The following is a 25,661-nucleotide window of genomic DNA, read 5'->3' as shown; positions in this document are numbered from 1 at the left end:
TGAAGTAGCTGTATCTGTGTCACCTGCCTCCCATCCTGCTGCGTAGCCCAAAGCCTGCGCGTGCCGGCCACGCACGCCCCTGGCACCCGAGCTGGGGTTTAACCATCTCACGGTCGCCTTCCTCAGGTGCCAGACCCCTTTTACACCCGTGTGCTATTTCTTGAGCCTTTAAGCCCCAACAGAGGCTATAAAACAGCTTGTACTTTCGTTCAGCCTTGCAGGTTTTCCCTGACAAAACACTATCAGGAATAGCCACCGCTGTCCCTGATCGTCTCTCTGGAGCAGAACATCTCGGGCACCATGTTGCTTCCATAGCCGGGCTGGGGCTGGTGCCCCCCATGGGCACCCCACCTCCCCCAGGGGTCAGCCGGAGCCTCTCCCAAACCTTCGGTGGGCACCGGCCGAGGCCCCGCCACAAAAGGGGCTTTGTTCTGCTCGCGGCCGCGCGCTCCGCAGCTGGTACTGCGCACGGCCATCGCGCGCCCTCCCCCAGACACGCCGGGACGTCCCGCCTCCGAAAACCCTGCTGCCACCCTCGCCAGCCGGGTCCCGAGGGCCGGGGAGGGAGGGGTGGTGAGAAGCAGACGTCACTGCACAGTGGCATGAGAGGTCCCTGCCACAAGGATGGGAGTGAGCGTGTCCCGAAACCGCCTGGGAACGGGCTCGGTTCCCAAAGGCGACTGAGGTCCTGAAAGCTGCTACTCTGGAATCAGGACAAAACCTCCCCTTTCAGCAAACCTGAAACCTCGTTAGCACAAGGCTCCATTAAGCAGCCAATGCACGTGCTGCGGGAATGAATCCCCAGGGGCAAAAGTAAACAAATAAAAACAAAAACAAAAAAAAAAAAAACAACCCACCAGTTCAGGCACTTTAATTGAGATTTCAGTGCTCGTTCCCAACCCTCCCACCAGCGAAGCCTCTTCTGCTCCCGGCAGGACTGGCAGCAGGTCGGGTGAGGGGACGTCATCCGTCCCCCTGTCGTCCATCCCTGGGGAAAGGGATGGGGTCCAGGCCAAAGGCAGGAAAAGCCCCAAAAGCCCAGGAGCAAGGGGCTGCTGGAGCCCAGCTGCTGGTTAAGTCCCCGTTCCCAGTGCTTGGCCCGGGATAGCTGCGTGTGTCGCAGCCATTATTTTACTTCAGCTTCTAAAAATAAGCCCGAGCGGGGCCTGGAGGAGGTTATTCCTGCAGCTGACCGAGGAGAGACGAGAAAACAGCTTAGCTTTATTTGGTCAGCCTCAGGTTCCCCCAGCCCGTCTCGGAGCAGCGGGAGCACACGGAAAGGGCTCGGCACGGCGAGGGAAGCGGATGCTCCCAAATGAGATTAACCCCCCCCGCACCAGCAGCAGGCAGGAGGCGGGTGCTGGGGCCATTAATTACTCGCCGAGGAGCAGGACCTGTCGCCGCTGGGATTAATTGAGCCGTCAGCACCGGAGCCCCTGCTCAGCCGCGGCTGCCCAAACGCCCCGGCTGCGTCCCCTGGCCCAGCTGCCTCCTGCGAGCGGGGAGCCGCACACTGCGCCCCGGGGTCTTCCCTGAGGCGCTCGGCTGTTCTTTACCTGCTTTAAAAGAACTAAAACCAGTTACCTCTGGACACTGATTCCTAGTCCTGGCTTTGGCTGTGTCTTTGCTGCAAGCAGGATGCAGGGTCAGGCCCTGGGATGGGGAACGCCTGCCATGCCCACCACCCGGGGCCCGGTGGGGCTCAGGGGCTGCCTGAACATTTTTCGGGGGGAGGCAGGCATGACATGGATGCAAAGTGCTGGTCATACCCGATCTCCAAGGCTCCACACCCTGGTGCTCGCTCAGAGGGTTCTGGGGACCAGCACAAGCTCCCAGCGCCGCAGGCACACCGCCCCCGCCGGCCTGGCGCTGTCCGAAACCAACCGGCTCCTCCGTAAGCAGGAAAAACAGGCAGCATTAAAGCTAATTCTGCTAGAGAAGGAGAGAAGGGCCCTGGGCAGTGGTGCAGGATTGGGCCGAAACGCCTGCACCGGCTGCCAGAGCAGCCTGGCACCACGGTCCCGTCCCGCTGCTCACGGACACGGCTGATGGGGTTACACCCTGCGCCGCTCATTGCGGGGCACATCCCTCCAGCTAATCCGGGCGTTGCCTGCATAGAAAGGCAAGGAAAGGGCAATTTAATGGTATTAAAAGTTTCCCCAGTCCTGGCTGGATAAAATAACCTTGGCAGAAAACAGGTGCGGGGCGCGGCGCCGCTCCGGTCGCCCTGACCAGCCCCAGCCCTGCGGCGGCCCTGGGCTGCGGCTCTCGTGGTACCCGAAAGCACCAGCTCTGCAGGAGCCGGGCTGCTGCAGGCACTGGGGGCGGCAGCTGCCCGTCGGACAGCTGGGTAGGAAGGACAGCAAAGCCACTCATACTTTCTAACCTTGCAGCATGAATGGAAATTAAAAGCAAGACTTTATGTCCCCATCCCGCGAACAGGGTGGTTCTGCAGCGGCTGCCCCGGGCAGCGTCCCGGGCAGGGCTTGAGCCGGCCGGAGCTGTGCCGGTGCGGGGGCAGCTGCCCGCTCGCCCGCAGTCTCCCTGCAGCCCCGCGCTGCCGCCCAAGTGTTCAAACCACGCCGCAACGGCCCGCACTCGCCCCTGCCTGACAACCAGGTGGCTCTTTGTGCTTTTGAGGCTCAAAAATGCCATTTTTGGCTTCATTTTCCCAAGAGCTCTGTGACTCACATGCTTTTTTCCCTTTGTTACATTCAACGTGCAGGGGGAAAAAAAAATCATTTGATATATTAGAGCAAAACCCACCTCTCACGCCCCAGTGAGAAGCATGGGGGCAGGCGGGCAGGTACGCACGAGCTGGACGCGCCACCATCCCCGCGCCGCACCAGGGGCTCTTGGCTTCAGCGTAAGGAAACAATAAGGTGACCTTTTTTTTAAGGGATGTGGGGAAAGGGGCAACGCTGGCTGCTTTGTATTCTGCTATCGAAAGGACAGAGGAAATTAGTTTTCTTTAAGCAAACTTTAAAGGACAGGAAATATTATGGCTATTTCGGGCTGCCAGCCTGTCCTCGGCTTACCCCGGCCCCGTGGCAGTGGGATGGGGAGCGCCGTCGGGCTTCGGTGGCTGAACTGGCACCATGGCCCTGGCTCTGTTTTACCGTAGGCAGGAGAAGGCTGCTGCTCTGCCAGGGCAGGCGGCTACTCTTCATCACCGGTGCCTAACAAAATGACACCCCGGTCCCTCTCCCTCCCAGCCCAGCCCTGGTACCCCCAGCAAGGCTCCTCCAAGCTTCGGGTCCTGCTGATTTCTCCTTCGTGCCAAGCTGTGACCCTCTTGCTCCTTCCCCTGCCAGCACCGGCAGAGCCCCGGCAGCGCGCCACGGCCACCGCGCCTCCCCTGCGCCCGCTCCCCGCGCAGAGCAGCTCCGCTAGCGGGTGCCTCCGGGGCCCGCCCGCCCTTAGACACCGGCGGTGCCAGGGCCCGTGAACTGGGAGAGTCCTCCTCTGCCCTGCAAGCGCTTGGGGATGGCTGGAGGCACAGGTGGAGGGATGGCGGCTTGGGATGGAGGTGGCTTCGGTGGCACACAGACACAGGGAAGGGGCTGCCGCGTGCTCAGGGGGCTGGTGGGGTGGGCTCAGGGCCTGGACCCCACCAGGGCTCTGCCCCCATCCACCACCTCTTCCCTGTGCGATCACACGGGTGCATCCCTCCAACTGCTGCGATTCGGCAGGGCGTGAGAGCACCCGTCGCTGGGCACTGCTGCCTTCATCAGGAGAGGCCTGGCTGCCCCCGCCTGCCTTGCCCTGTGCAGGGAGCGGGATGCCTCAGCACCCCGCGTACCGGCGGGAGCCACAGACTAACCCGTGCCACGCATTTGCCCCTTCCTTCTCCATTTTCCTTCTCAAAAATTCTAAAACGCAGTCCTATTGGGAGGATTAGACAAGAAGAACCAGCCCCAAAAATAACATCCCTTGGCCGCAGCGGCCTGGCCGTGCTCGGCAAAGGACAAGCGGCTCCCACCACGGCCGGGGGACACCCGGCACCGCCGCCGGTCCCGGCCAAACCTGCTGTCCCCAGCCCTCCCCGTGCGGCTGCAGGTCCCCAGTCACCCCAGGGCCCTACACCGGGACGTTATGGGGACGCGATGGCTGGAAGGGGGGGTTAAGGCGGCCGCATCCCGCTCACTGTAAAAAATATTAGATGTCGGGGGCTCCTCTATACAATTCAGTCCTATTGTGGTTTTTGTTTTTCCTCTTTTTTCCGACAATAGGCTCTTTTACACAGCATGGCTGAGGAGGCATTTTGCTGCGTTAAAAAGCCCCCCCGCCAGCAGGCACCGTGGGGTCCGGCTCTGGGGCCGCAGCGCTGGGGCTGAGCCCCCACCCCACGCACCGGATGGGGGTCCCAACCCCACACACTGTTACCCCCAGGTCTGGTTATTGCACCGGCGGCATTTTGGGCTGGTTTCCATGCTATTAAACACTTCAGTGCGATCTTCCAGCCCTAACAGCGTGTCCTCTGGGGACTTGTTGGTCTGACCCCTGGAAAAGGGGGCTGCCCTTTGATTTTTCACCACGCTGACAGTCAAACCCTTATGGCTGAGGTGAGCAGGGCCCCATGCGAGACCAGGACTTTTAAAATTGTGCTGAATTTTTCCAAAAATATAAACCTTCCTGGTCTCCTTGTGCAAACACTGCCCAGCTCTGTTTCTACCTGGGTTCTGATGTTCCTGGGAGGAGGCAGCGGCCATCAGTCAGCGCCGCGCACACGCCACGGCCCGCAGGCGCGGTGGAAAACAATAAAGGTGCGAAAATCAGCTCAGCTTTGCCCAAACACACCTGGAGATCAACTGAACTGAAGAGCAGAGAAATCCCCCGGGAGAGCTGTGGTGGGGAGCAGGGCCAGGTCCCAGCGATGCCCAAGCATCGCTGCTGCTCCCGCTGCCACATCCAGGGGTAGCACATGGCCACCCTCCTGCCCCCCACCCCCCCCAAATAATCCCAAGGGGAAGGCTAACCCCAAAGTCCCGCTGCGCCAAGGGCAGGGGCAGCTCCAGCACAGGCTCCTGACATGGCTCAGAGCTGCTCAAGGAAAAAGCTATTAAAAATATTCAATTTTAAAATAAAAATAGCCTTCCCACCGAGGCGCACACTTCAAACCACTGTTTGCAATTGGACATCAATACATTTGCTGCGTGGGCCGGTGGCAGGAGACCCAGCGGGGAAGGCCGGGAGCCTCTCACTGCCCTGGAGCGCTCCCCTTTTCTTTAAAACTTTTTAATTTACAGGAAACTCCTCAGTGCTGCGGGAGGGATTTGGGGGGGCCCGGCATCACCCCCAGCTTTGGCTGCCTACCGCTTGCTGCCATCCGGAGGTGGGCACGGGGCGGGAGGGAGCCCTGGCAGCCACATCGAAAGCCGTTTGCTTTGGTGGGGTACGGTGGGACGCCGCTGTTGTGGAAGTCCCCTCACGAGGACTTTGCCGTCCCCACGGCGCGCTCCTGCAGCGGGGACCAAACCAAGCCGTGGGTGAGCATCTCGCTTGGTGCCCCTCGGGGAAGCCCCAGTGCCGGGGCGGGGTGGTGGGGTTTTGGACATACTGGGGGTTTTTTTGCAGCGTGGGGCTCTGAGGAGCAGTGTGGCGGGGAGGTGGGACCCCCAGGTTTGCAGAGACATCGCTGAGTGCAGGGGACTGGGCTGGGTTTGCTCCTGGGGAGGCTGCCCCGGGATGGGGATGGTGACGGGACCAGGGCTACAGACGGGACTGGGGATGGGGCTGAGGATGGGGATGGAGAGGAGGATGAGGATGAGCCCAGGGAAGGTGCTGGGGGCTGAGCTTGCCTGGGGCGGGTGCTCAGCACCAGGGGAATCACAGCAGAGCGAGTTTTGGCAGCTGGCAGCCGGCCAGGGCACGTACCTGCCCCGCGAAACTGCACGTCTGCAGCAATTTGGGTTCCCCAGGGCCAAACACTGCCTGCAGAGCCAACCCCAGCAAAGCAAACAGCTTTTATCTGCCCCATATCGCAGCACATTTGGTTTGGAAGTTTGTTTTATTGCAGAATTACTTTAAACTGCGCCCTTTGTATAAGCCCTCTTATCGACAAGTCAATAAAGCACAAAGGTGGCATTATTTTTGTCTTCCTTTTATAAGGAAACCAACAGCGAGAGGCGCAGCAGAACCTGGGCAAAGTCCTTCTGGCACCCCCAGTCGTGCGGTGGACACCCCCAGTTTCCAAGACACTTGAGCCCAGCACGCTGGAAATGTTGGAGCCAATTCAGGTCAATTAAAGTTGAGGTTTTTATTGAATTAAAGTGTGAAAGTAAATACGGCCAGCCCTGTATTTGGCCTGTTATTTTTTTGATGTTAATTCCATTTTTTTCACCCTGCTCATAAATGTGATTTAAAAGGTGGTAGAGATTCCTGGGCTGGAGGAGAGCGGGGAGATGGGTTTTGGAGCTTGGAGAGGACGCGGGCGGGTTTCTTGCACCTGGGAAAGCTTCGGCAGCGGTTTGGATGTGAGGCATAAAAGTGCTTCTGGCAGCAGCAGCCAGGTGAAATTCCATGAAAGACTCAGGGAAGGAAACCTCATGGGATGCGGCCGCGCTGCAGCCCAAACGTGCCCCGGCCGGGGCGCCTCGCGTGTCTCCAAGGCTGCCCAGGCCCCGCAGAGACGGCCTTTGAGCTCAAATCGGGTCCAAAAAGCCCTGAATTTGCTCCAGCCAGTGCAATAACTCACGCTGCCAGCGCGCCGCTCCGCAGAGGCTGCAGCCCTGCGTACAAAAGCTTTTGTTTAAACAGGTCCTGATGCGGGCAGCGTCCCACCAGCCCAGAAACCACCACGTCCCGGAGCGGAGCAGAGGAGGAACCTGGAGGGACCTGGAAGCATCTGCCCCCGGCAAAGCACTAACCCTCTCTCCATTTTTTAATGCCTCTGAAGGGTTTTTCTTGCCAAAAAAGCTCTCAAGTGAGGCTGGCTGTGCAAGCGGAGTATTTTTAGCAAGTATTCATGCAAAATGACTTAGGCTAATAATTTGCAATGTAAAGTTCGAGCTTCAGCAAAAACTCAGACTAAGCAGATTTAGGGTCAGCGGGACTTTCTTGCTGATTTTGCTGAATAGAACCGTCCAGGCAGGTCCAGGGAAGCTGGAGCTGGGCACTCATTTATTTTTTTTCAGGTCAATAAAACCCTATTGTGCCTGAAGGACCAAAACCTGAAATCCTTCCATGGGCTGTGACTCTGCAAAGTTACTTATAAATATTTAAGCTGTAATCGCATCGAGCACGACGGTCACAGAAAATACAGCATGCACTTTCCCCGTGCCCTTTTTGCCATCTTTGATCCTCGAGCAAAGAAATGAAGAGCAAAGAAATGAGCTGCTGGGAGGGAAGTGCTTTTAGAAAACAGAGCTAATAAATCCAGCTCCACCCTGTTGCCTTTCCCTGATTTCACATGCTATTTAACGCCAGCGACTGATGAAAGCGGATGAACAAAGAGCCAAGCGCAGCCTCAAGACGCCCCAGCTCAAGGCTCGCAGTGAATTTTGGCCGTTCCCCCCCCCCGCCCCCGACAGGACAAGCAGGCTCTCCTCGCCACCCCACAAACGCACCTCCCAGAAGGGAGGCCCAAGGCTGGCTTTAGGCTCTGCTGCACACCCCCCCCACCCCCAAAGTTCAGCTCGGCCCCTCCTGTTCACCAGCTCCGTCGGCTGCCGGCGACAGCCCCCCCACAGCTGAGCGGCTGCCGGAGGACAGCCCTGGGGACGGCCGCCGCCGGCGGAGCACCGCGGTGGGGGCAGCAGGCCCGACAAGCAACGCGGGGCCGGGGAGCGAGGATACCTGAGGGGTGAAGATGGTGATGGGTCACCTGTGCTTCAGAGCATGGTCTCTCAGCGGTCGCTGGTGGGAGACGGCCGCTCCCGCGGCTCGGCGGACACACGGGGCCTCCGAAGCCCTCCAGAGCCACCACCTTGCCAAGCACGAGCCAACGGGCCAGGGCGAGCGGAGTCAGTGTGGGCAAGAACCCCCCGTGTGAGCCCGTCTCTCGCTGCGAGCCACGGGAAGATGGGAATGGCGAAGTGTTTCTGAGCTTTGACTCGCGAGTTCATCCTCCGCGCGGGTGTGCGGGACAGAGCTCGCACCCATGGGTGTCCAGAAAAGGTGGAAGGGTTTAAACCCAAGCGCTGAAGGGCTGCAAAGCTCTGCTTGGGTGGAGTTTTATTGCAGTGAGCGACCAGCACGGCACCTGACACGGGTTACATACACTGGAAGAACAAGGGAAAGAAGTGTCTCACATTTTTAATTGTTTTAATGAAGAAGAGAAGCATCTCGACAACAAGCAAGCCTCGTAAATGAGCCTCCGTCACCACGTTCTTCGACGTCAGGATGACACCACCTCATTTTCTCATACCTTGTTTTTCTTCACAGACCAAAGGCAAACCTTCCTGCGCTTTCCAACACCAGCTGGCTTCTCGGCATGAAGTAAACTTCTCTCTGAACCAAATAACCAGAGTAAACTGTGAATGAAATGTTCCAGCCCCAGAAGGGATTTTTGTCAGAGGCTGGGTTAGCACTTGCCAGCCGATGACTTCCACCTGGTCAAGCTCCTTAGAACTTGGGCACCAAATGCCGCTTATTTTAGTACAAAACGGGGTTTATAAGGTTAGACTTTTATCATAGACAGTTGTAATTTGAAATCTAACTTTAAAATGGGTTGTTTTTAAGCTGCGAGTCCATAAAATACGTGGTCAGTTCAGATGTGGGGCCTCAAGAGCTGCCTGCAAGCTTGTTGTAAAACTCGCTTTTAATGCTGCTTGGACAGATTTGGTAACTGAATCAGGACTGCGGCAGCTGAGCAAAAAAAACCCAATACCAGATGGGTGCTTTTCATTGCACGGCTTTTTCCATTTACATGCATTCTGCTTTTACCGGCTGCTATGGGCCAAAAGAGTCCCACATAACCATAAATGCTAATAAACACAGTGTAAGTACGGGGCTTCCCCCCCTCCCCCCCCAACTTTTGGTACAGGTCTTCAGGGTTCATATTCTTCAAGCTCTTTTCTGCAGCCACAAATACCAGGTGCTTTTTTTTTTCCCTTTCCCTGGTGTGAAGACACACTTCTGTAATCCCTAAGATCCCTGCTTTGGGACTTAATTTTTACCTAAAAAAGCCTCATGCCAGTATTGAACAACCGATAAAGCTGGCAGAGCTATTAGAAGTGCTTGACACAATAATTATTTTTTCTGTGTTTGACTATACAAAACATTACGAAATTATTCAGCCTTGTCATCGCAGGCATTTAAAATGTATAGTTATGGATGTTTTCAGACAGCGAAAGCACTTTTAATCTTTTCACGAGGAAAAAGGTCCAGCTGCCCCAGGGACCCGCACGGCTTGGCAGCAACGGGCGCGCGCACCAGTCTGATGAACGGATTTGTCTCCCCTTTCCCCAGAGCCAAGGTACGGGGCATTAAGTTTATTCCAGGCCAAAACACAACACAGAGGTCGAAACCCTTTGTAAGAGGGAGATCCTTTTACCTGGACTTACTTCCCAGAACTGCTTTGCCTTTGCGGCCGAGCCTACGCTGTATGAAGAGATACGGACTGAGGCAGACGACATGAGGAGCTCCGATTGCAAATAAAAAATCTTTATTGCATCTTAGAAGCAAGTCTTAAAAAAAAAAAAAAAAAAGAAGAAGATTTTCCATGCACTGAATCCATCCAAGTACCTACATCCTTGGGACTGTCACCAAAAAACGATGAACATTATAAGACATCGACTCTACACTAGTTGCAGCTCATATTCCATACACGTGTAAACAATGGTTATTTCTTCTACTGGAATAGCAATTACTCCATAAGATCCCTTCACACATGGCAACAACCTCAGCACTGGTTCTTCTCCATTCCTTCACTAGTCTCCACTTCCCAAAGAGTAGGCAAAGCGGAACTGAGAGCAATGAGACGAAATGGTGCTGGAGGGTACAATAGAAAAATATATTGTTCGCTGGTTTCGTATTTTTTATTTCTGCTGAGCAAGATATTTACAGGTAGGTAGGTCCCAACAGATCATCTGCTTCAGTGACAATGTCCGTTCACTGTCTGAGTCTCAGTGTAAAGGGCTCTCTTGCTGGCTTTAAGGCACTTTGAGTATTTTTCTCTTACCTTGCTAGGTGTTAATTCCTAGGGATCGCACTTTCCTTGTGTTCGGCCGCCTCATCCCCAGTTCCTCTTTGAATACCAAAAGAATTCCTACGCTCACTGAAGTAATTCCAAAAATGTTAAAGAAATTTGGGAAAAGAAGATCCATAGAAAAAAATATTTTAGAAAGTAATCTTTGGAGATCATTTACTGCAAGTATGATGTACACTACCTTATCAGTGAGAAGATGCAATACATTCCTAATATATATATATATATTTACACACACATATATATATATATAATATTAAAATGACTAACAGATATTCAAGGAAAGGTCAAGAACCTAAAACAATGGATATTAAATAAATTAACGGTCTATTAGATACAGAAAAAAAAAATCCCAAAACAAAACTAGTAATCAAATGTAATAATTGTTCCCATTAACATCATGTAACCAACGGAACAAAATCAATGCAATCAGGTGCAGTACACGCGGTATAGAAGATTTTTCAAAGTTCTCGTTAGGGATCTCTAATTGTTCGTTGCGTACTGTCGCTTTGCTGCAAGAGATTCGCGTTTCCCATCCTCTTCCCCTCCCTCATTACGCTTCGGCATTTCTTGATCGCATCGTCTCGGCTCTAGACAGGACAGCGGTTGAGGATAACACACAGAACCCACCACGGATTCTTAAAACATTACGTCCATATATGGACCAAATATAAAACCCGAAAAATTTCTACAAGGACTAAAGGGACAGCAGGTTGTGCTTACTTTCTTCCCTCCCTTGAAGTCGCCTGGCCATAATAGGTGGAAGTGTATTTTTAAACGGAAATAATCAGCCATCTGGAAAAAAAAAACACCTCCTGCGATTAATACCCTTACCATCGCCACACCGATTTGTTTTGTTCTAACGCAATTTTAAAAATAATGGCTACCCTTAACAAAAGAAGCAGGATCTTTGCACGGTAGCAGTCACAACAAAACATTTAGATACACCGTTTTGTCGCTTGGCTTGCACGCTCGGGTCCCAATTTACAGAATCCCAGCAACGAAGACGGCAACGGAAAAGGTAGGAAACAATCTTTTGTTCGTAAGGAAAATCTACTTCAAGTCAGACTTCCGCTGATCGGTCAGGTAACTCTTAAACCATTATTTTTTGTTTGAAGGCAAATATTGATCACAGTTTTGTTCAAAACCAAAAACACGACAACAACAACAACAAAAAAACCAACGGCCTTGTTCTTCTCAAAACGAGCACTTTGTAGGAAAACAATGATGATTTCTAAAATATATCCTGTGTGGTCTTTTAAAAGTGAATTATCAAAAAACATTTTCCCAAAAATAAATTAGATAATTAAAAAAAAAGTCTTTTCCAGCATAGCTGGACATTAGGCTGTCCTCACTGAGCCATTAGTATTGCTGCTTTTCCCAAAATTTGGGTCATTTTTTTCAAACCATATTTCAGCCAGCTGTTGTGTGGACCCATAAGTTGAAGCTTTGGACCCCAAGCACATTTTATATTGTTTTGGATCAAGATTAGGGTCACAAAAAACAGGGTGATGCACATGGACTACTCCAATTTCTTGGCTTCGGAATGTTTTTAAGCCAGCTTGAATGACTTTGTTAAATAGGTCTACGTCTTCAAGGCCCCAACCTTGGATGGAGACATCAAAGCCACCTGCTCGAAGAAGATCACCTTTGTAAATGCAGGTAATACCAAAGCCATAGTTCCTCCAGAAACCTGTTTTCTGGGTGAAGGCAAAATGATTGTCACTAGGAACTTTTCCACTATAAACAATCTTTGGATCGTACTGGCTAAAAATGATGGGGAAGTATACTTGTTGACCCAGAACTGTATTGGCTCTACACCGCTGGAGGAATTCTGTGGTAAACACTAGGTCAACATCACAGAAGAAAAGTAAAGACTCGTTCTGGAACTGAGAAGATCCGACTTCCAGAGCCAGTGCCCTCGAGAACTCCCCCGACACCGGCAAAACCTGCATGTCAGCCTTGGGGTATTTGGAGCGGTAATCTCTCATCAGCTCGATCTGCTTCACTTTGTCAGGGTTGGAGTTGGAATTGAAAAGCAGGACTACCAGCTTGACGTTCTGATTTGGAATGAGGCACGTCTTTTCAAAATTCCCCATGAACCTTGCGAACATGTCAAAACGTCCGGAGAGAGGAATCAGAATGTTGATCTTCTTGTCTTTGAGTTCCTTCCTCTCTACTTTTGATCGGCTGAGCTGGAAGGGAACAAACATCTTCAGCGAGTTGGAGAGGAAAGACAGGGACCCAGAATCCTGGTTGATTTTGCTGGCCAGCTCTTTGGCGTCCATCTCTTCGTGCTCCATAAACTGGATCTTGCTGAACGTCTGCTGCAAGTACGCGTGCCTCCGGACGGGGACGGTCATCTTCTTCCCCTTATGCTTTTTGTAGAGAAGCAACAAGTCAAGAACATACTCTGCTCCGTACATCGGATTTACTCTGCGATAGCCATACTGTATTTCCTTGAAATCTATGATCCTCCCCCGGGTCTTAGCGTTGGCGTTGATCATTTCCATGACCTGCATAACAATGTCATCCAACGCTTCACGCTGAGAAGAGTCCATTCCTCTCCGCGGGGGCTGCCCGTCAGCACCCGAATACAAATACTTCCCTGTAAGGAACTCCCACTCCAAGATCTCTTCCCTGTGGCGGGGCTGGAATCGCATGAAGGAGGGTGGCATCCCCAGCTGCAGGTCGTCTTTGTGGATTTCTGTATTGCTGTATTTGCTCATCAGGACAATTTCCCGGTGCAGCTGCACAGTCCGGTGACGCAGCTCTGCTATCTTGCGGCTCAACATGTAGCTGTGAAGTCTGTACTGGTACGGGGGGTTCTTGTTGGGGTGAAGCGTTATAGCTCTGTGTATTTTGCTGTTCCTCAGGTCTCGGATATAGCCTTTTTTGTTCTGCTCATAATTTTCATAAAACAGCTGCTGCATCTAGAAGAGAGAAAGGAGAAGTGAGCGTCTCGGCAGTGCTGTCCCTGTGGAAGTCAGCCTGCACGTCCCCCGCTGGGAGAAAACTCCTCCTTGCTCGCAGGGCCAGAAGGCTTTCTCAGTAAGCTGTTCTTGGTTTTTAGGCACAGGTTGTAGCAATACCAGCTGCTATTCAAGGAAATTAAGAGGATTATTCATTGTAAACTGGTAAAAGAAACATCTACCGTGGATTTGGGATTACTACAGCCTATTTTAGCGGTATCACCGTTGGCCAAAAACTGAGCAGTAAGTAGACTGTAAGCTCATTTCTTCACAACACAGCATCACCAGGAAAAAAAAACCACGAAGCGTTCACTACAAAACTCTTACTTTTCTTCTGCCTCCCATGGGCAATACTAATACTAATGCTAATAATAAAGGATGCCATATACATAGTAAGGAAATATGACAACACCTTTTCCATTACACCCAAATGCTATTCAGGCATTAAAAATCCAGTTTGCTGAATGTTTTAGTCAGGATGCTAAGTATGTTATCTCGAGCAGTGCAATGCAAAGCTACCGTTCCCCTGTCATTTAAAAATGTCAACAGAAAGTAAAATGCACCTGAGACTCCCAGCAGCAGTTCCAGAAGGCAGGTAATACAGGATGCCTACGTACACTAGAATAAAAGTGTTCTTCAAGTGGAAATTGCTATTTCAAAAGAAGAAGATAGCAGGGCAAGATTAGATTCAGAAGCCTTACGGAAAGCCACAACTTAAGAAAAGCAGGCAAACCAGCTTTACAGTTTTCAGTAGGTCAGGCAGCAGCTAATATAATGTAAGGTATGTGGAAACTGGGTTGGTAATGTGGAAAAATAAGCTGAACAGAAAACCCCAAGAGAAAAAAAAACCCTCAAGGCCAAAGTTACATACCAGCCTAGACAACGGACATTTAGAAAGATCACGGGCTGATTCTATGTCACAACACAGATGTCATCGACCCGCCAGAGGAGCTGACAGCTTCATTCGATACAGGATCTGCGGTACTGGCAGCAGAATTTGCTACAGGTAATACGGTCAATAAAGCACATGTTAAAAAGGCTATAAAGATTAGCAAAGAGCTAAAATCCAAAAGCCAAACAGAAGAGAGAATGACTCAAATATGAGGGCAATTAAAGGGAGCACTAAAAGGACAATCACAGGCACAGAAAGCCTCCCTTTAACGGACACAGCGCGAGTGATGCTTCTACCAGCTGTTCAGACCCAGCCGAAGTCCTGTTTTATTAGGCCTTCAGTTGCATTTTTCCCATTATTGTGGACAGACACTGAATCTACGGGATAAACTTGCACCTGGATTTAATCGCCGCTATCTTAACAAACCAGATGTGCGCACACCGAAACCTGAAATGCAGCGCATCGCTGTGCACAGCACAGGAGCAAGCTGAGTCTACTTGAAGCGTCTCCATGGATTCTAATCTGAACAAATGTAATTCATTTCAATGGAGGGAGGGAGGAATTTCAGCCGGCCTGAGAAAGAAAGGATGTTTTTTTCATGGGTCATCACCAATCCCCCACCCTTTCTCCTTTCCTGCTCCAGTTCACCTTCTTGCCTACTCTCCCCCAAGTGATTCCTGCTGCTTTCATGCTGTCTGCGAGCAATTCAGGCCAGAGGCTGCCTCTCATTAGACAGATCCCATACAGCAACGCAGCCAAAGCAGAACATATTGGCGATGGCCTCTTGGCAAGCCACGGACGAGCTGCCTGTCAAGATGTATATCCCTTCAGAAGTCACGCAAGATTTAAAAGAGTGCTACGGGCAGAGGTTAGCTGGTCTGATCCTCTGTTCAGCAGAGGGTTATCCAAATTGAACAAACCTCCTGCTTTCCCGAGAAGCATGTTTTTCCACTCACCCAAAGACTGTTCTTCATTTGTATCCTTATATTGTTTCCTCTACTTATAACACTTTATTTTTTGTCCACTTTGAACCTCACTGCTTCTGTTAAGGGCTCTAGGAGACCTCAAATCACACCCACTTATGGTCACTCCTGTAAGCACAATTTATGACAATGGAGAGCTCATGCAGCAAGAACGAGTCCAACACCGCAGGACCCACACGTGTATTTTTACTGACTCCACTGATCTATCCTCTCTAACACAACATATACATATATATATATATATATATATATATATATAAAACTAGAAGTATGAAATGCATATGGCAATAGGCTGGAGATTTCACTGACATTTTAACTACAATACAACTACTGGCAGAGGCTTTCCCAAGAGTATTGTGACATTAGATAAAAATTCTTAAATCATGTCATTAGGCAACTACTATTTAAAGGAAAAATTGACAATAGGACTTAATTTCAAACCTTGTTTAGGATTTACAAGGAAATAAAATCAAGACCATGCAGCCTGAATGCATTTATTCCAAAACTGCCATCTAGGACATTCTGAATTAGCTACGAGAGGAAACCATGAGAAGCAGAAAGGCCTTTAGATTACACAACAAAGTTTTAATAGAATACCGATGGGTAGGAAAATGTTATGAAACTTCCCAATGGAACTAAAGATATGAACCCCTAGCAAACGGCCCTAAACAGAATTAACAAGCTTGTTGTAAAGCTCTGGCTTGCCATGCAGGAGCAACCTCTTAGCCAGGATGGTTAACGTCTGAACTTTTTAATACTACTTCTTGCCTCTTCCACAAACTAGCTAACTTTGAAAACTGAACTGAAAATACAGCGTATCTCAGCAAGTCTTTACTGGTGCTTCAACACAAAGAAGTTTACAACTGACACATCTATTAACAGCCACCTCTCCAGCCAAAAAGGTGACGACTGTAACAAAGCCTGCGCTCCAGCCAACCCTGCAGCGCAGCTAATGAGAAGCACCACGGTAGCCAGGCTTTTATATAATCCTGTTTTTCAGAAGAATGCCTTGCAAGGCTGGCACGTTCATTGTTTTTCCTACAAAGTCTCCCCCCCTCCTACTCCAGCGTCCTCCTTGTCTCCTTATTTTGCAGGGACGTGCCAGCATCCCGCAGCCCCGATCCCCCACCTAGGAACCAAGGTACACCCCACACCGGTAGGAAACACACAGGAGGGTAGCAGAAGGGGTTAATCAATTCAGAGAGTATAATGGCTTACAAACTATTTTTTCACGGTGACATGAAGTGCTGTAAATGAAGTCCAAGTGGCCAGCAGCCAACAGAGCAATTTAACCCTTCCTGGGCCAAGGCGCCTGCTGACACCAACCCAAGCATGCAGAGGCACTGCGATGCCCAAGGCTCTCCTTCACGACAAGGGGCCCCACGTGGATTGCGTTTTCTCAGCCACATTTACAAAACTTGAAAGAAATGAGAACTTCCCTCCATATGGTTTGACAGCTCCACCAACATTAATCCATTTAAACCATTACGGCAGCGCTAGTCTTCGGCGCTGGGTTTGATCACTAATAAGGGCAATGTCCGACTATCCCCCATCACTGCTAACATAGTTGCTACCTCATTTGGGTCCAAAACACTATGCTAAATATTACCTATTAGCACATGCGGGCTTTTGACTCCACACAATACTGGAAAGCCATAAGGAAGACAAAAATCATAATTACCTCTTGTGTACATCATTAATAGAGATTGGTGGGTGGGAGAAGACAACAGAGAAATTTCTTTGTAATTTCTCCCTGTAATTTATTTGTTCCTCCCACATAGCAGCCATTAAACACAGACACAGGGAGCAACACAAGCACGTCTACCAGACATTACGTGCAAACTTCCCCATGCCTGTTACCAGATTCCTGCGAGCTGAACTCTTGCAAACTCTTCTTTTAGTGAAACAGGTTTCTCCAGGATTCTTTTCAAAAAAAGAACCTTTCATGGATATTAATTTTGCAATAATTATATTCTAAGCATGCTTTATTCTAGTGCAGAGCACTGAGAGCATAGGGATACAAAGAAGAGCTACTCTCTATTGACCACTATTTACTCTAGACCTGTTGAAGCCTTAAAAACCCTAATGTTCCCCAAACCATTAGAGACTGAATGTTTAACCTGTGGTACAGCTGTTGTGGGCACTACTGGCTCGTGTCCAAAAGACCAACTGAAAGGAGAGAGTGTTATGTTCTTCATTTTAAATGAAGAAGTCTTTTGCAGGCCAAAAAAAGTGTACTGGAGAAAATGGACTTTAAAAATAAGACCAGTTTATGCAGAAACTGGCCCGCAGCCACGGATTAGCCCCCGAGGGCTTTCTCTCACAGCTCCAGATTGTACTACCAGAGCCCAGAAAGCACAGCCCCACAAGTCTCATGAAAAGCAACCGTGGACAAGACATGTTGTATGGCAGGCTTCGAAAAAAGCCCAAGATGTGCTTTAAACACAAAGCCAAACTAATTAAAAGCTCAAGAAACGGCTAATGTCACCTAGCGCATGAGCACCTCATTTGGGAGGCGATGAGCACGCAGCTGGTGCAGAGCTGCTCACCTACGGGCATGACGTGGGTGCTGGGACAGCCCTTACCCTGCCCCACAGCTCTGCTGCCAAAACTATGCAGGATGCTCGCCCCCAACTCCTCCTTGCTCCTCCGTCCAGAGAGGCAGCCGTAGCGGTGCAAGGGGGCAGCTCCTGATGGCTGGTTGAAGTAAAATAAAAGATGGTTTTGGGCCCACATCCCAAGTAATTGTATGAAATAATTGTAGCTGCACTAACACAGCTTTGCCACTTTGGAGTGATTAACCAAAACAGATTGCTAGCTTTCTGGTTTTAAAATCATCAATATAGCTAAATTGATGCAATATTTTGTGTATAGACCTCATGGAAAGGAGCAGCGGGTCTTTGTTCACTGCTGACTTGCCTGTGGTGGAGAGGGAGACCATAGTGGCCTCCCTGGACACAACTCTGTGTATTCAGGATTCTTATTAACGATGATCTTTCCGTTTTAAATCTTGATGCTTTATGTACAATCCCACAGCCAACCACTGACATGACTAAAGTCACTCCTGGGCAGACTTATTATGGTGGAGACAAACATGGGGAAGTGATGGATAAACACTCATTTCCAGTGAACTTGGCCACTCGCTCAGCCCTGTAACCTCTCCAGTTGCCACTACAGGAAAGGACGCAGGAAACGCCACTCGGCGCTGGGAGATCGGACTTCCCTCTCGGCTGACAAGTGAAGCCCTGAGCTCTGGAGCACGATTAAATAATGCGATCTCTCATACGAGTTACTTCTCACACGAATTTCATCATGGACAACTGGTTTGCATTTGCTTTCTTTCATAAATTAAACAGGGGCAAGAAAATCAGCTGGACATCCCAAGCAGCCAGTACTCAAAATTTCCATAGCAGACTGCTAGGGAGGCCGAGGCAGACCCAGCTGTGATATACTGCGACCTCTGAGCGCAATTAACTCCAGGCGTGCTCTGAAGCAAGAGGTTTATTTTGTACAACACAATTGCCTCTTCTTATATGATACTAAGCAAGACAGCGCCTCTCTCACTCAAGAGCCTCACGATGCCTTCTGCACTGCTCTCCTCTCCAAAGTATTTGAGAAAGGAAGCCAAGCATGTAAGGCAAGTTTTAAGCACGGCAAACTCAAGGTCACTGAATTCCCAAGGAGTCTAGGAGAGTTAGGAGAGGAATCTAGTGAATTAGGAGAGTTACTGCTGGAGTTCAATCTTTTGTTAACAACACCAAGTAGCTGTTTAATTAAACAACTGTCCTTCTCCCAATCCTTTCTTGTTAAAGCAAGTAGAAGAGCTTAAAAATTACTTATTCATTTACAGTTTTTCAAACCAAGTAGCCTTTAAAGTATTCCCAGCTTGGCAACAGAAGGAAGAAAACCTGCAAAAATGAATGTCTTCAAAACTGGCATCAGGTACTTCACCTCTAACCTTGAGCTTGACGACCTCGTTACCCAAAACCTACAGGTGGGAGCAATCCAGAGCACTTGGGAACTAACTGAGACCCTCCAGCTTTGAAGCAGAGAACTTCCCCCTGCCTGGCCCTGCGTTAAACTGAGCTTCACCCTCCTGGTCTAAATGAGGATACAGGATCCCGGTCTCCTCTTAGTCATGAAGCAAGGATTCCTTCCTCTGGTCTCCCCTATTTTGGATACGGGGGACAAGTTTAATCAGAGCTCCTGTGTAAAGAAAAGAAAGACTAATGCAATCACGTAACACTCAAAAGAAGATAGTTGCTCATTTAGTGCAACATCCCTCCTCTTGGGTGCATCCGACACACAAACTACGCAGGTGCCACCGTGCACTCCATAAAGCCTGGAACTGCTTCTCTAGAGACACAGATTTATGTTTTTAAAGCATAAACCAGAATATAACCTGCAAGTATTTTGTACCTTAGGAGTAACCAGATAAAGCAGAACGTGTCATTTTAGGATATTTAGATTTAACTGTGCAAACCTCAGGAGAGCTGGATGCAATTGCGGGCTCTGCTTCCAAAACGTTCTGATTTAACAGAAACAAAAACAAACAAAACACCACTAAATATTAACAAATGTTCTATCCTACGGCTATTAGAGAAGCAGAACATCATAGGTGCTAATGACTAATTATCATATTGCTTGAGAAAGTGTGCTCAAAATTTGTTTCTACCATAATTTCCAAATTACGAGCCGTGGTACGAACTGCTGTTCTGCACGTGGCTCTCCCTCACTCAAGTTAAGGCTTTGACCCACGGGGCAAATGATTCAGCTCTCCCTCTCCAGCAGAGAGGGACTGCCTCTGTCCCAGATCCAAACAAAACCAGGAACACAGCGACTCGCCACTGATTTGTTCGTTTAATGGCCAGACTCAGGGATGATGCCAAATTACTTGCCCACCAAACATACTGCGTCTCGGGATGCCTTTTCCTCGTTGTCAGCTCCACATTTTCAGACTCTGCAGTACAGGCAGAGTACAAGAAAAAGTTGGTTTTCATTATGACTTTCAACAGGCCTATGAAAGAAAGAGCTGCAGCCTTGGAAGACTGTATCTGCTCTTTCCCATGCTAAGTGTTAATATTTCAGGGGAGCAGCACATGACCCCTGGAGAGTAGTTTCTTGGAGATGATGAGCAGAAAGCCTCTGACATCCCAGCAAATATTTTTTTGGATGTTGGAAACAGAGTTGGAGGGGTGCAGCCTCCTCTGAGCAGAGACTACAGAAGAGAAGCCCTCTTCTGGACTGCTCCATGATTTTCCACCATGTGTTTTTAAGAGGCAGTAATGTAATCATTTAGAAATACTTTTGTCCGTGGAATTCAAAGATTCCTATTTGGGAGCTACTTTCCACATCCAGTGGTTTTGTAGGAGTTGCAAGCCATGATGGATGATGAGCCTTTTTGGTCCCAAAACACTTGGCAAGGCCACCACAGGCTGCTGCTTAGATGGGGGTGGGGAAGAAACCCTCTGCTTGGAGAAACTTCAGCTGGAGCCTAGGCATCCACACATCATCTCAACATCAGTCCAACATCAGAAATAAAGCCAAAACCTCTCTGGCAGACTGGCTGGGGACAGCAGTGATTTTGTAGCACACACCAGACCAGGTCTGCAGCTCTCTGACAACACCAGATCCTGCAAGAACCCTGGGGGAAGGATTGGCTGCAGGACCCAGCCCCTTCAGCCTCGCTCACAATACCAGCACAGCTTCCTTTTGATGCAAGATGTTTCAGGAGCCCCCACCCCTGGGTAGGTACATGGTGCCCTACATGGAGTCAATATCAGCGTAACAGGTCTAGGCTGAAGGACAGTACTGAAGCAGTCAAATCAGTGCAAAGCTCTAAATCTCTCTGAGCCTTCACAGGAGATTACTGTGAATTTAATTAGGCAAAGATTTGGCCTCACAATAGCTACCGCTGCAGTTCTTTTCTGGGTGTGAAAAGGTGCGGGTGTATTTTAAAAAATAGATTAATTTTTAAGACTATTGGCACATCCAGCTTTAAGCAGCACCATTTTAGATGAGGAGGAACACAGCTCCCTTCTTTATGGCAGGAGGCCATGCTTGCTCTTTGTGATCCCTTGCGAAGACTTGTGGCCGGAATAGATCTTTTGGGAAGGGATGAGAAGGGAGCTGGAAACGCTGAATGAAATCGCCAAGACAAGGCCAACTGCTGAACTGCCTGTGTCAAAGCTGCCGCCCTTCGAACCTGCAGTGCCAGTAACAGCCTCAAAGTGCCAGTGCACCTTTCATAACTGCATTTAGAAATCCACCTACTTTACGCTTTCCTAACAACTGACGGTAAAAAAACTTTTACCAGCAGCATCGGTACTGGCTAATGAAAATGGACAGAAAACTGGGACTACGTTAGATTTCTGATTTCTCTGCTAGCGAGCCCTCCTCCTGGCTGCCACAACAGCCGCTCCCATGGGTGCTGCTGCGTTATGCCTCTGCCAGGTGAGCAGCTGGCAAAAGGGACATTGTTCAGGACACACTCTTGAAACTTCAGCCCCTTCCAGATCAGTGATGACCTGGCTCTAGGAGGTGGCAGCTGCACAACACCTCACGCTGGTGGGGATGTCTGAAACACAGAGCAAGACAGCATTTAAATAAACGTTGAGAGTGGGGTCATTTCCATCCACTTGGCCTTCTTGTTGGATCCACACGGCTCCACACATCTCACCAGTGTCGCCTGGTTTGCAACAGCGCAAAGGACACAATGACGCTGAATCACTGTGGTAGTAACCAGATGCCACAGCCACCTCTCTCCTCTGGGCTTAGAGTTTAACGAGTGCTCCAACATGGTGCTCACTAACTGCTTTTTCCAGGGTGATGCTGAAGACACCCAGTACTTAAGGTGATACAACACCCACAGCCCTTTAGCAAAAAGGGCATGCAGCAACTCTGAGCTTGCAGGTGATGGGGAGCTCCACAGGGTTTCAGCTGACTTCTTTCAGATGAGAAGTCCCCCCATCTGACAGCCAGCCTTGTAGCAATTCAGCACAGTTTGAAGACCACTGGCCATCCCAAGCATCCCCGCTACCCCTCCAGCTCAGCAAGCTTAGGCTGAGCCGCTGTGGCTGAGCACAAGGCACCAGGGACTGCAACTGCAATGTATCAGCCCCCCAAAAGCAGAAAGCCTCCCAGCGAGGACCACGACCTCCCTCCGCTTGCCACAGCAAGGCTGCCTGCCTTTTTTGGCCACTGCTGAAGGCTGGCCTACTCTGAACGGGAGAGGAGCCGGCAGCACGAGGCAGTGCTGGCTTTCCTGCTGGGGACCGGTGTCAGCAGGATGCCCCTCCAAGGCATCCAGCAATGAAGTGGGAACTCACTCCACGATCCTCTGGCTACTTCTCCTAAAATAAGTCAGATTTAAAAGAACAATCTCCTTTTATTTGTGTTGGTGGAAAAGAAGAACAAGCTACGGAGGTCCTTACAAACTCCCACAGAACCGGTGCCCAACACAGGCGTAACATTTGTGACACAGGCGGATGGTTTCACTGCTCCTTTCACCAGCCTGCAAGCTCAGATCGGTTCTTCATCTTCAATCCCGTTTCTCAGCCAGGGCCACCATCTCTGAAGCTGGTTTGAAGACTATCTACAAGGGCCTGGACTCAATCACCAGCTTGTTTCACACGGGGAGCAGCGCAGGATGACAGCTTCCAGGGTTCACTGAAGCTGCACAGCATTGTTCTGAAGTGTGCATTTTTAAACGCATGCACATTTTTTTTTTTGCCAAAAGAATTGTTTAATAATTGCTCAGAGGAGGGGAGGGAAATAGAGCCGCAAACCCTTGTTTTATGTGGAGAAGCCACATGTTTTAGTCAGCCCATGAGGATCCTACGGCTGAGCCCTGGCCCTGGGATAACGCAGCTTTAGAAGGCTGCGATGGTAAAGAGCATCGCGCGGTAACGCTGCTGCTGCAGACAGAATTTCCACAGTGAGATGCCATGATTGCGAAAGTGTTTTTCTTGTGCTCGTATCGTTACCACGCAGGACTTAAAGCTGGCCCACTATTCTGTGCCGAGTTTAAAAGCAAAATCTGCCTTTATCTCATTGCTGGAAAACATGTATATCGTCCAGCGTAGACGTGGCATTGCCGAAACCGTAAGATGACAAGGTATGTGCAATACACAGTAGTTTGGTGATAAAAGACAGAGCTCCTTGATCAACTGGGGGACCAGCAGAGGAAGTCTGCCCATTCAGAGGGCTGATGATGTGTCAAGAATTTGACTTTCATGCCCCGTATACCAAAGGCCCCATAAATTGTGCATTAATAGCTCTAGCTAAAAAGGTCACCTATTTTTATTACTTTCTTCGCTGAAGCACAGGGATAATATATTTAAAATAAGGCACGTTTTAGGAGAAAGTAGTGATTTACTAATGCAAACTGAAGCCTCATTTTGATAGGGCTCACGGGCTGGGTGCAGATTCAACACCCCAGAAAGAAGAGATAAGTGGTGAAAGAAGGGAAAAACACAGCAGCACGTGCACAGGCTTGGGACCAGCCCATTCCTCTGCAGTTTCATGTACGCTCTGAACTAGAAGAAAGGCAACATCTTTCTTCACAGCCACAGCTTTTATTGTCCTCCTGTCAGTGGAACAACTTTCTCATTATTAAAATGAGCTGTCAGGCAGACTGGCATTTCCCTCCTCGCAGTGTCCAAGTTAGCCCGTTCGTTCAAATATGGTTAAAAATTTCACATAGTGTTGCTGGCTAACTGTATATGGTCTGAGGTTTTCTGGAAGTTTGCTGTCTGGCACAGTTTGGAAAAGTAACAAGCAGTGTAACTCTGCAGCGCTCTGTAACCAAGTGCCTCTTGCATTACACACGGTCTGTCGAAGCAAGAGGCTCACTTCCGAGCGGGTGTGTTTAAGTTTCACTGGCGTACGCCATCCGTCACCTAGCTCTGACAAAAAGAATATTCTACTGCTGCTTTTGTAATGCCCTAAATTAAAGCTGGAGATGTAGATACCGATAAACCCAGTTTTGCTGAATGTAAATGCATTAGCCACCATTAGAAATCTAAAGGAAGAAAAGAAATTAAACACTGCCTTAAATATTCCCAAGCTTGGTGAAGGATATGCTATTCACACAACACTGAACTCCCTTCTGAACAGTAGCCACGCACACATGAAGGCCTTTTTGGTCCTTTCCTAGGGTTCTCTTCGTTCCTCTGCTTCCGACCTGGAGGACCCCTTGCTCTGCCAGTTACAACCAAGCTGCGGCAGCTGCGGCTTTGGGAGAGCGGACTCGGCTCAAAACTTATGCCCATTACCTGGAGCCAACACTGCTCGGTCCCTCCATCCCTCCAGCAGCCTGCAAGTCCCCGCTTGCATCCAGCAAGCACGTTCTTTCTCTTCCCTCCCCCTTGAATGCTGCAGCCTCTCTGGATTTGGAAACTGGCCGACTTGGAGGTATTTTAACACTTTCATTAGTCACTTTCCCTTATCCCATCGACAGTTTTCACGCCTCTGGGAGACGGGGCAATGGGAGGAACATAGAAACATGGAGATCTTCTGGGTGGGTTTGACCGCTGGGTCAAAGTCCCATTGCTTTGGGAAACCTTGTGGGTGCGTGATGCTGCTGAGCATAATGGAGAAATGCAGGGAGGGAGGAAAAGCCATTGCTGAGAAAGCAGAAGCAGCTTTAGCCAACAGATGGAGAAGGCTGGTGGAGTTAGCAGCTTCATTCACCAAACAGCGATGCCTTGTCTACTTATGACCCATTTTTAGTTGTTGATTGAAGACATTTCAGGGATTTGACTCATGAATAGCAAATGACTTATGCTGGGTTTGCCAAAAAGCCTTCTCCTTGCTGCAGGAAGGCAGGGCTGCTTTGAAGTAGCTCCTGAACCAAGACAATTTACAGCCTGACAGCTTAAAGCTGCATTGAAACGGGCACTCGTTTCCTCAGGGCGTTATAAATCGCCGCGGTTCAGACGCAGGCGGGCCACCGGCCCGGGAGGGCAGGGTGCATGGATAGGGACTGTGTTCTTCTGCTGTCCCACGAAGGCACGTCCACGAGGGAGCCAGAACCCTTCAATGGGGCTTTCAGAGGGACACACAGGACTACTTTCTGCTGCATTTTCCTTAGTACTCTTCTGAGATATACTTGTATCATCTGAACTTCAGGTTGTTCCCGAGTTCAGTGCGGTTTGAGCCGGAGCTAATAAGGGCTCGGACATGAACTCGATGAGCAAATAGGTGTGCTCCCGACTCATAGCCAACAGCAGGCTTTAAAACCGCTATTGAGAGCAAGCCTTTGCGAACAGGCTCAGCTGGCGGCAGAGGGACGTGTTCCCCATTGCTAACTCAGCCCCGGGGGTAGCACCTTGTGTCAGAAAGCAAAGTGGGCACCAACACACCATTTGCATCTTAAAATAGCAGTACCATTCAACACAGCTCATCTGGCAGGGCCTAGGGGCACCAGAGAGCTCAGGCTGGGAGAAAGGCTCTCACTCCACTCAAGGACATCTGTCAAGGACACACTCGACAGCAACAACCTGGTTCGGTATGCCAAATCCAGTGTTATCAGCATTTTTCTCTAAAGCCTACAGAAAGAGCTATGCATGTACCCCAGGATCCTCACCCCCTCATTTCATGGCTGTTTTGCCCATTGCTGTTTGATTTTCTTTTTAAATCAAAGAGCCAGCGGGTCAGCGTGC

The 25,661-nt window shown here is 49.8% G+C and overlaps 1 protein-coding gene across 1 annotated transcript in view; it reads right to left on the bottom strand.

Moving 5' to 3' along the window:
• Nucleotides 1–9,585: 9,585 nt before the first annotated feature.
• Nucleotides 9,586–25,661, bottom strand: part of CHSY1 (chondroitin sulfate synthase 1) — a 79,861-nt gene continuing 63,785 nt past the window's right edge. The window contains exon 3 of the mRNA XM_064456117.1: nucleotides 9,586–13,083. Within this exon, the coding sequence (XP_064312187.1) occupies nucleotides 11,491–13,083 (1,593 nt within the window). The 3' untranslated portion in view covers nucleotides 9,586–11,490. The remainder of the gene's footprint in view (nucleotides 13,084–25,661) is intronic.

This window comes from Phalacrocorax carbo, chromosome 7, assembly GCF_963921805.1.
Source record: "Phalacrocorax carbo chromosome 7, bPhaCar2.1, whole genome shotgun sequence".
In the NCBI taxonomy this organism is placed as follows: domain Eukaryota; kingdom Metazoa; phylum Chordata; class Aves; order Suliformes; family Phalacrocoracidae; genus Phalacrocorax; species Phalacrocorax carbo.
Note: the sequence above shows the minus strand (reverse complement) of the source record. Positions and strands in the feature narration are given on the sequence as shown.